The following is an 11,148-nucleotide window of genomic DNA, read 5'->3' as shown; positions in this document are numbered from 1 at the left end:
GCCTTCGAGATAGCGCTCTAGTTAAACTTTTGTTAAAAAGTGTCCCACACACTTTGTTGCCAAGTGGCCCCCTTCTATTTTGGTTCTCTCTCTCTCTCTCTCTCACACACACTTTCTTTTTTAAAGAACTCTCTCTCTCTCTCTCTCACACACACACACACACACACACACACACACACACGCACAGAGACTTTGCAAATCTCTTTGCATTTGCAAGCGGTTGCATTGTCCATTCATCTTAACAATCGTTTGCATCTAGCATAACTTAAAGGCAGTGCTACACGAGTACTTGTACTAACTTGTTATCCTTCACCTTGTTTTGTGAGCACTCCTTCCATAGGAGAGTGAGATGCCACGTTAGAAAGATTTGGATTGGTTGAGAATAAGCACTTTTCTCAATCTGTCTGTGCAAGTCACCTTTTTCTCAAGCTCTGCAATTCACCATAGCCAGACCTTTGAGACCGTGCAAGCCCCGCCATAGCCATCCTCCTTCGCCATAGCCATGAGGAGAGCCCTCCTCGCTCGCCTCTCCTCCTCCCGTCCCTTCTCTGTTGCCCCCGACACTCCCCCCTCCACCCCTGCCCTCTCTGCTCTCCGCCAACGCCTCGCTAATGGCGGCCCTGACTTTGTTGATTTCCTGAACGCCACTCTTCCAGACGCCTACTCCGTCGACGTGGGTACCAAGAAGAACCCCAAACGGAAGCCCGATTGGATGAAGCAAGTCATTCCCGGCGGGGAGAAATACACCGCGATCAAGGCCAAGTTGAGAGAACTGAACCTCCACACCGTCTGCGAGGAGGCGAAATGTCCTAATATTGGAGAATGCTGGACAGGGGGTGAGACCGGGACCGCCACTGCAACGATCATGATATTGGGAGACACATGTACCCGAGGTTGCAGGTCGGTAGGCGAAGCTGAGTCATTTTCCTCAAAGATCTGCCATGTCTGCGCTTCCTTTCAGGACTTGAAGGTTTGCGCATGGATTTCTGGGAAATTACACGGCCTTTTATGCGTTCTATGCTGAGTTTGCGAAAAATTGGCATCTTTGCAAATTCTCTTAGCGTCAGAAGTTAATTCTGAGAGGCCTGACATTCCTCAAAACTGCCTTATTGTTGCACTGCCGGCTTTGAAATCTGTTACATGTGTATACGTGTTAGAGCGCGGCTAACATTTGCCCTAATATTTACACGATTGTTTTGATTCTGTGAATAATATACAGGATTAGATTGCGATATACTTGCACGATTGTTGCAAGGGGTTGGAATGAATTTGAGCATTGGATAAGGAACGAAGAAGTTTAATGTCTGTCTTCACAAGACCACACTGGACAACAATGTACATGATGGTTGAGTTGTACAATTTTCCAATGGAGATAGATGTACCAGCTGGGATGCATGTGTGTGCGCACACGTACAAATCAGAGAATTTAGAGCAACAGGATGGAAAGTAGCCTAATGGTCCCAGTAATTTACTGTCTATGACCAGCTTCTCGATAGCATTTGGTTGCCTCTAGCCTCCAAGATGGATTGATGCAGCCCTTCACTATGGTGCGGCAACCTCTAAGATTGGAGGAGAGAGAGGCTATTCGTAATCTTAGAGGAGAGATAGGCTATTCGTACGACAACGGAGGTTGTAATTGTATGGGTAGCTAAGATATTTTGTCTATTAGCTTGTCGAGGTCGGTGGTTCCGGAGGTGATGAATGCAAGTAGCATGAGTTGTATGATGTTAAAAGGTAGTCTTTGTCTCCAAGGCCAAGCATGTTGGATCTACTATTTGATGAATTGTTCCATGTCACTAAATCCATTTGTGAAGAGGTAATGAAATTGTCCTTTGATTGATAGTTGGGTGGATACTTGAAGATCCAATTGTCCTACCCCCTGCATCTTGTGGGTCATCTATCAAGCATATCCCTTGATTCTTAAGGGGGGGGATACTCCCCTGGTCGTCTTCATCTCCAATTTATGTGATGAAGCGTTGAGTTGGCCCAAGGCAATCCTCAATGCATGTGATGCATGCATCCAAGGATTCTAGGCCTTTGATTGAAAGCACCTGAAGACTGTGGTCTCTATACAGCTTGAGGTACGCTAAAGAGCTCTAATTTGATGATCCGCTTCTGCATGGTGGAAGCACCTGAACTATATTGGAATGGGGAGAATCTGCTCAGTCGTAGATCAAATCTCCCTGAACCACGAGCATACCAGCACCCCTTGTTATTGTCTATGAGGAGGAGGACAATGCTAGGGCAAGGAGGTCATAGATTCCATCTGAGAGAGAGAGAGAGAGAGAGAGAGAGAGAGAGCTAGCTTCGTACTCATGTAAGAGCTTTTACAAAGAGGAGCTTCAGTCTTGCCAGCAATATCTGCAACATAATGTATTGTCGGGTTGTCAGCTCAGTATGCATATTTTGCTTTAGTCGTTTTGTTGAGTTTCTTGTTTGCTAGACAAGAATTCAGTTTCCTTGTCTTGTGAAGCGTTAGCATTACAGGCAAACCTTGATCTGTACAGAGTTTGCAAGAAGGCAGTCAAGGTGATGTATTCATTGCTTCGCTCTACATTTCATCTCTTTTATGGCTTGTTTACCCACAGAATCAATCCATTTCCCTTGAAATTCAACAGTTCTTGGGTGTCAACTATGTATACAAGTCCTAACACCTCTCCATGTCTTGGTAGGACCTTGTGGGCTTGTTTGATCATATGCTAGCAAAATAATTTCTGCCTGGTACATCTGTTTTGCTTTGCAGCCTCCATTTTCTTTGCGAAGACTGCCAATTTTTTATATTTGAGGATGCAGAGAATAACCTTTTGAATCAAGGTGAACCACACAGGTGTTCTGGGTTTACATTGGATGTAGATGCCAGCCTATAGTTTGAAGGAAGATCTATTAGCACTGGACGTCCCCTTTTTTGTATCCCTGGAGCCTATTTTTCTCTGCATGCTGTAAAACTTACCGATTTGGCAAGGTCATGATTGCGCCTGTCTTGTCATTTACTAGAGCAAAGCAATTGCCCTCTGAAGTTTGTCTTTTCCGAGGAACAAAACCAAAAACAGTCGGGGAGAGAAGGGAGCTTGGTTAGACTTCGGCATGTTTATCTTCAATATTTCATGCACGTCAGAGTGTCTCTCCTTTGTAATGTAAGTCCATTTTAAGCTCTTTCATTGTGTATGCAGGTTCTGTGCTGTGAAGACCTCACGTGCACCACCTCCACCTGATCCTGAAGAGCCCGCAAAAGTGGCAGAGGCGATTGCTGCATGGGGCCTAGAATATATCGTAATTACAAGTGTTGACAGGGATGACTTGCCTGATCAAGGCAGTAACCATTTTGCAGAGACAGTCAAAAGGTTGAAGGTGCGAAAGCCAAATATGCTGGTGGAAGCTCTGGGTGAGTACCTCTGTTTCCAAATAATTTGCTTTGACTCTGAACTTTCCCTTTTTGCTTAAAACTCTTGCAGCTTTATGCCAATAAAAAAATCAGCTTGTAGTATTTTATTTTCAGCTATTTGTGGATTTATATTTGTGTGTGAGAAACATCCTCCTTTTCATTAAAAAAAGATTGGGCAGAGAAGAAGCAAATAAGTGATAAGTAGGAAGAAGCACATAATAGGGCAGAGAAGAAGCACAGTAGTTTTTGTAAATGGGGATTACAGTGACATCCAATTTGTAGAATGCATGTTCAGCCTCTTTTGGTGAATATTATGCTTTTCAAATGATTTTCACTTTTTCAATCATGTTTATTTTGTTCTCAAGGAATAGTGACTGAGTACTTGTTCAAAATGATGATTTCAGTTCCAGATTTTCGAGGAGATTCCGAATGTGTGCAGCGGGTTGCCACATCAGGACTCGATGTTTTTGCACACAACATTGAGACAGTTGAGGCATTACAGGCTGTCGTTCGAGACCGCAGGGCCAATTTCAAGCAGTCGCTAGATGTTTTAAAAATGGCCAAACAAATGGCACCACCTGGCACTCTAACAAAGACGTCAATCATGCTTGGTTGTGGGGAGACACCGGCTCAAATAATCAAAACAATGGAAAGTGTCAAGGAGGCTGGTGTGGATGTGATGACATTTGGTCAGTACATGCGGCCAACAATGCGGCACATGCCTGTCTCAGAATATGTGACGCCTGAAGCCTTTGAGCAATACAGGAAACTCGGAATGGATATGGTATATGCTGAAATGTTTCTCTTTATGTGTGCACATATATATTTCGTGTGTGCCTGTGTATGAGAGAGAGAGAGAGAGAGAGAGAGAGAGAGAGAGCACTGTCTGCAGAAGGCCAGAAAGGCTTACGTGAACATAAACTGGAATATGTCATGGAGCGGAACTAGAAGTGTCTAGGACACTTTATGGTATGTAAAGAAAAGGAAAAGATCTGCACTTGCCTCCCTCGGGTCTGCTTTATTGGCCTTGCAAGTGGGCATCATGGGACTATCAATTGTGAGGTATCCAAATGCGCTGGTGGGCTTGGTTCAGATCAGCCATGATTGATCGAAGCTGTCAATGAGCCTGGTTCCCATTGGGAATTTTTGATGTCTCTCGAGCATGTCAGAAATCTGTCTTTGTTGGTGCCTGGCTCACCCTGTGGGTGTCACCCAAGGGAACCATGAGGCTGCCTTATGCTGTGAGGCTGTGATGACTGTGCCTTGGAGGGGGTGTATGCTTACTAGCCCTGTATCTGTGCACATGTTCACCTGGTGCGTGTGGAAGTTAGGCATAGGATCAGGTATCCAATGTTGTCCACTAAGTCGATTGTGTAACAGAAGTTTGTGATTCTATGCTGTTTGTGCTTATGATCGAGTGCTGGTTGCATGAGCGTACGTACGAATGAGACATGTTGTTTATGAGACAAGAAGGGCAGCACATTGTTGACCTAGGTAATGGATTAGCTTGCTCATATCTAGAAACCCCTGCTCAAAGAGATAGTGGAACTTCCACAGGTCTCATATATCGAGGGCATCTCATGAGCACACACTCCTTTGTCATATGGGTGTGGGGTCTTAGCTCACGGTGATGCGGGTGGCATTAAACCCCTATTCGCTCTTAATATGGTACCTATGAGTGATGTCCAAAGCTGGCCCATAGCTATGCACACTCCATGTGAGGGATGGATCTGTAGATATCCAAGTGGTCAAATGAAACCATCCTTTGTCAGGGGAAGGAAATTCTCGTGTAGAATGCCATCTTCATGCATGTGACTGTGTTGGGGCATCCAAGTATGTTGGATATATGTTACATTCTAGTTGGAATGTAGGATGACCTCAGGGTAACAGAGTTTTTAGAGAGACCAATGGTAATGTATATAAGTGTAAATAGTAATATTGAAGAAAAAGAAACATGACACCTTTCGTTTGTGTATCGACTACCGAGGGCCGAACAATGTCACTGTTAAGCATGGATATCCAAATAGATGATCTGTTGGATGCACTGCATGGAGTGCTGTAATTTTAGTAAAATAGATTTGAAAGGTGGCTACCATTAGATCAGATTTCATGCTCAAGATGTGCACAATGTTTCTTTTAGGAGTATGTTAGGTCACTGCGAGTTCTTGGTGATGCCATTTGGGCTTACCAATGCTCCTGCTACATTCGTCATGCTGATGAATAACTTACTACCTGCGTATATCGGGAAGTTTGTAGTGCACTTTATTGATGATATACTAGTTTACAGCAAAAGTATTGCAGTACCTTGAGACAAGCTAGTCTCTCTGTAAATAAGAAGAAAAGTGTGCTATGCGTGATTGAACTAGAGTATTTGGGGTTCGTTATAACTCTTGATGGGAACTCTTGATGGGGTTGAAATGGATCCAAAGAAGGTGGCTGCAATTTTAGTGTGGTCAGTATCTAAGAATGTGACAGCCTTGTGATCATTCTTAGGATTTGCATAATTCTATAGAAGACATATTAGAGCGTATTCTAATATTGTCTCTCGATTGATTGAGTTGACCTCAGACAAAGTACCTTATGTGTGGTGAAAGGATCAACAGGAGAGCTTTGACGCAATAAAGAGAGTAGTAGCTCAAGGACTTATGTTGAAGATTGATTATCCCTAGAAACCTTTTTTTAAAAATGCAAGCAGCATTGCGATAGGAGTGATTTTGTTACAAGAAAGGAGGCCAGTTGCCTTTGAAAGCAACAAGCTTTCACCTTCTCAGAAAAATTGGCCAACTCATGGACAAAAGTTGTATGCTGCGATCCATGCTTTGAAATCATGAAGACATTATTTGTATGGTGCAGAGTACTATGTCGATGTTGACCATGATAATCTAAAGTATTTTGGATTTGAGTGGCTGCCAAGCGAGGTGGGTAGAACTCACACAAGAATTTCTTATGGAGATTCCGACCCAAGAGGGTGTTAGAGTTGAGCATCTCTTGATGTACCATGGTTAGGGAGAGAGTGAGGGCCTTTGTTGTGTCCCCCTTTTGAGGATAGTGTAGAGTAGGGTTGGGCAGGTGCCTACGCCAGGGTTTAGGTGTTGTATCCAGGCTCTTCTGGAGCAGATCTGCCTGTCTAGAGGCTCCACCAGGGTGTTGTGCTTGCGAGAGGGGGGACCAGATCTGTGCGGGCCAGTTTGGCTCAGTTTACAGCTTAGATTGGGGCCCTGTGTGCATGCGGACAGGTCACCTTGCAGGTGCATTGATGGCGGGTGTTTCTAGGAGGGGTCGTAGGTCATATCGCGGCTTTTCAGGGCTCTTGCAGGCCTTCTTGCTGCCGCGTGAAAACCCCTTTGGAGCCCCCCTGCCTATATAGGGGGCCAGTCAGGCCACCCTTGGGGGCAGCAGATCCGACCTGCTGGCCGGGTTACCAGTCCCGACCAGTGGGGTGGCTGGCAGAGGTGGGCTGAGCTGCTGGTCGGCCACCTAGGCTGCTTTGCAGCCCCCTATATGGGAGGTGTAGGATGGAAGGGGGAGGGGAATGAAAGTGGTGTGGAGGAAAGAGGAAGGGAGGTGTAGGATGGAAGGGGGAGGGGAATGAAAGTGGTGTAGAGGAAAGAGGAAGAGGGGTATGGGAGAATGGAGGAAAAAGTTTATACCTTGAGTGTTGGAAATGGTGGGGTGGTGGTGGAGATAGGTGCAAAAAGGGCTGGTGGCTGTGTGTCAGCCCTTCCAGGAGGGGGTCGGCCCCATGGAGCAGGCAGTCAGCCCTCTAGAGGCATGCTAGTCGGTCCATTATAGGCAGCTGGTCGGCCTGCTTGTACCAGCTAACTGGGGATGGAGAGCCTATATGTAGGCCCCCCTTCACGTGTTGTTTTCATCTCACATTTGAGGTTTTTCCCAGCAGTTTAGAGGGTTTTTCCCTGAGATTGCTTGCAATCTCTCTCTCTTTCTTTGCCAGTTCAGTTTGTGTGGTGTGGTTTGCTCTCTCCTTTCTGTTCAGTTCCTCTGCACTCCCACATGGTATCAGAGCCTAAGGTTGGCTAGAGACCAGAGACGTGGAGCAAGCCTGGAGCCAGCAAACTGCGTGGAGTATTAGGGCTGCTGTTCAGAGGTGTTTTGTAGAGGAGTGTGCGGAGGTGCAGACTGTTTGGGTGTCAAGGAAGGTGCATTGTCTTTGAAGGGTGTTTTCAGATTTGAAAGGAGGTGCTTTCGATGGGCGGGACAAAGAAGGTGTAAAGGTACCTAGGCCCAAAGCCTCTTCATTATCTTCTCCAGCCGTCTCCTCTCTTTCTCCATCAATCCCCTTCTCCAACTTCCCTATCCACCCTCTCTTCTAAGTTCGACTCTCTCTTCACTCTGACATGGCTACCTTGGCTGAGATGGTGGATAGCAAGGTGTCAATTCCCGTATTACCCACCTTCCCCCTGGATGGTCAATTGGATGGACTCAGTTACTGTGTGTGGCGGGTCATGATGGAGTCCGTGTGTAACCTTTCTCTCGAAAAATACAGCAAAATACTCTCATTTAGTCTCCCTCTCTCCCTCTCTCAACAGAGACACTAGGGCCCAGGACAACAGTCGGGCTGGACCCCCCCGAAGGATTTTATTACTTGAGAGAAGATGGAGTACATGAGTTCAGCGTAGAGCTGTTTTTATACAAAAAATCCCAACGTGAATGAATATACATGAGCTCTTAGGCTCTCTTTCTTGGCAACAAGCCACTTGTCAAATTTTACATTACGTTCCTAATTACATGCCACTAAGGGCAACTCTGGAGTCTTCGAAGCACTTGGTCATGCGAACCGCCTCCTAGACTCTTGTTAGGCTCCCGTAGCGCTTAGGAAAAGAACTCTTCCTAGTACTTGCAACAATTAATTAAAGCGCACCACCATGGCACCCATTAATTGTTAGCGCTTGCATGCAAACAATACACTGTGGACTAATTCTAGTCACGTTGGGCGTCCCCACTGAACACATGTGCACACATAACAAATATATATATTTATTCTCTGGTTGATCGAAGTCAACGCTCTTGATCATAATTAAGGGGCTTTGACCAAGGGTTGAGGCGCCTTAATTATAGTCAAGTCTCTCCAACCGAAGTTGGCACATCTTGGTTAACCGTAGTTAACCCTCTTGGCACATGCCAAGTCTCGTTGATCGAAGTCAACACTCTCTGACCGTAGTCAGCTCTGTGGTTCTCTGATTAACCGTAGTTAACTCTCTTGGTAATAAACCAAGTCTCCCTGACTGAAGTCAGGCTTACTTGACCAGAGTCAAGTATCTTTGACCGTAGTCAATTCTCTGACCATTAAAAGAACTCTTTGACCATAATTAACACATATGAAAACTCTTTAATTATGATCAAATGAATGTACTTTGACTTAGGATATTTACATGATGGTGACATCCCCTCCACTTCTATTCAGTTGACCTCGACTGAAAAGCTTCCTTGTAAACATCCAAAAGCTGTGGATGGTCAGATAACATGTCTTCATCCATCCACTTGGCATCTAATGCTGTATAATTGTTGAATTTTACAAGGTATCTGTAAAATTCTTTGCCTTGAGGGCTTTTGCGTACAGTATGGTACACAATCTGCTCTGGCTGAAGGACCTCCTCCAGCTCATCCACTTCTGGTGGATCCTCTGATACTGGCTCTGTAGGCTCTGGCCCCTGAAATTTCTTTAGAAGACTCACATGGAATGCATTGTGAATCCTCCAATGCTCTGGCAATGCTAACTTGTATGCAACCTCATTTATTCTTTCTGTAACCCTGAAAGGGCCATAGTACTTGGGAGATAACTTTGCATACACTTTCTGTTTGCCTTTAAACTTACGGAGCCTAGCTTTCTCGAACTTCAAAAGTACCCAATCCCCTTCCTTGAGATTTAACTGTCTCCTATGCTTATCTGTAGCTCTTTTATGCTTCTCTTGAGACCTTTCAATTGCTGTCCGGACTTGGCTGTAAGCTGTCTGGAGGTCTCTCACAAACTGATCAGCTGCAAATATTTCATCCTTGGTCCTCAGGATAGGTGGCAGAATCACCTTCCCATAAATGACCTCAAAGGGGGCTTTCCCTGTAGAGTTGTGTATTGTATTATTATAAGCAAACTCTATTAATGGTAGGTACTTTTCCCAGTCTGAACCTGGGTCACCCACGTAGCATTTCAGCATATCCAATGCTGTAGAATTTGCTACTTTACTTTGACCATCTGTCTGGGGATGGAAAGAAGAAGAAAAATTCAAATTCGTCTCCATGTTATATAATAAAGCTCTCCAGAATAGACTTGTCATTCTGGGATCTCGATCACTGACAATGGACTTAGGCATACCATGGTACTTAAAGATCTGTGCCATGAAAAGCTTAGCCATATGATTTGCCTTTATGGTTTTGTGAACCGGAATGAAATGAGCTTGCTTGCTGAATCTATCAATGATAGTCCAAATCCCATCATTCCTTGAATTTTTGTATCTCTTTTCGCATTCCTGGCCAAAAGAAATGCCTCTCTAGTGCTAGAGTTGTTGCTGTAATTCCGCTGCCCTCCGCTTGCCTTATCACCACTTGTGAAGCCTTCTCAGGTTGGTTTGGCAGGGCAGTACGACAGAAGCCTTAGCAGAGGCACGGAACTGGTCCCTTTTGAGCAGTAGTGCACAGAGAGAGAGAGAGAGAGAGAGAGAGAGAGAGAGAGAGGCCCAGGGGGACGGGGGGGCGGAAGGAAGGGGTTCAGGTTGGTTGCAGAAGGTGAAAGTATCAGAAACCCACTGGCACAACTGCAAGAGCTAATTAACTGAAGCGAAGATCAATGGCACACCAAAGTGTATCAAAATCCAAACATCGGGTTGTGTGCCATCCATATATGAAATGAGCATTTGTGTGTATGTGTTGTGTGTGTGTGTGTGAGAGAGAGAGAGAGAGAGAGAGGGGTGGGGGGCGGGGGGCGGCCGGGGGAATTAGAATGGGATAAAGAATGGATGGTGTATCTGCAGACTTCATATGTAATTAATCTTAGCACACACGAGAGCAATTGAGGATCCAGAACATGGATGTTTTTATTCTATGTGAGTATGGAGCTTGCAAAGTCTGATCAGAATAAGTAATGGGTTTTGCAGGGCTTTCGCTATGTAGCATCAGGCCCAATGGTAAGGTCCTCATATAAAGCCGGAGAATTTTACATCAAATCCATGATTGAGGAAGACAGGAAAAATTCACTCTCAGTGGGGTCTGCTGGCTCTGCTGTGTCTGTATAGGCACTGATTCTCATCTATGCAATAATTGTAGTATCCTATCTTCTGTAATATTGTCTTAAAATTTGATATCAAGCATGTCAACCTGAAGAAAAATTCAGGATGTCATTTTGTAATTCATGTCTTTAAATTTCTATCGGGCAAAATATGGTGATATTTGAATACCATCTGAGCACTTATTCTTTGATTTTTTTGTACAACATCATTAAGTACCACCCACCTTAACAGAAACTTTGTACCAGCATTTATCAATGTGCTTCAACATTTTTTGTTTGGTTATTGAGATGTTTAATGCTTGTATTGCGTAGCCTTCTCTCCTTTAAATCCATATGCTGGATGTAAATGATTGGGTGTGGATGATCTTATAAGACTTTTACTTTACGACCTTTTGCAAATATTATGTTTGTTGGACACATTCCATTTGTTTTCATGTCGGATGGTTTGACTTTAATGCGCCCATAACTCCTTTTTTTACTTGAGGCGAGGAGCTTCTATTTATGCTTGAGATACCAACCATACAAATCA

At 44.6% G+C, this 11,148-nt stretch overlaps 1 protein-coding gene across 1 annotated transcript; it reads left to right on the top strand.

The window, feature by feature from the left end:
• The first annotated feature begins 288 nt into the window (after positions 1-288).
• On the top strand, positions 289-10,788 carry LIP1 (lipoic acid synthase 1). The gene is made up of 4 exons (XM_087375585.1): positions 289-900; positions 3,171-3,382; positions 3,787-4,166; positions 10,489-10,788. Exons 1-4 carry the CDS (start codon positions 503-505, stop codon positions 10,624-10,626), a joined length of 1,128 nt encoding a protein of 375 aa, XP_087231711.1. The 5' UTR covers positions 289-502; the 3' UTR covers positions 10,627-10,788.
• The last annotated feature ends 360 nt before the right edge of the window (positions 10,789-11,148 follow it).

The sequence above is a fragment of the Dipteris shenzhenensis genome, chromosome 6, assembly GCF_047967505.1.
Source record: "Dipteris shenzhenensis isolate YYH24624 ecotype China chromosome 6, Dip_SZ_1.0, whole genome shotgun sequence".
Taxonomy (NCBI): domain Eukaryota; kingdom Viridiplantae; phylum Streptophyta; class Polypodiopsida; order Gleicheniales; family Dipteridaceae; genus Dipteris; species Dipteris shenzhenensis.
The sequence above is the reverse complement of the archived record's forward strand: the minus strand, read 5'-3'. Positions and strand labels throughout refer to the sequence as shown.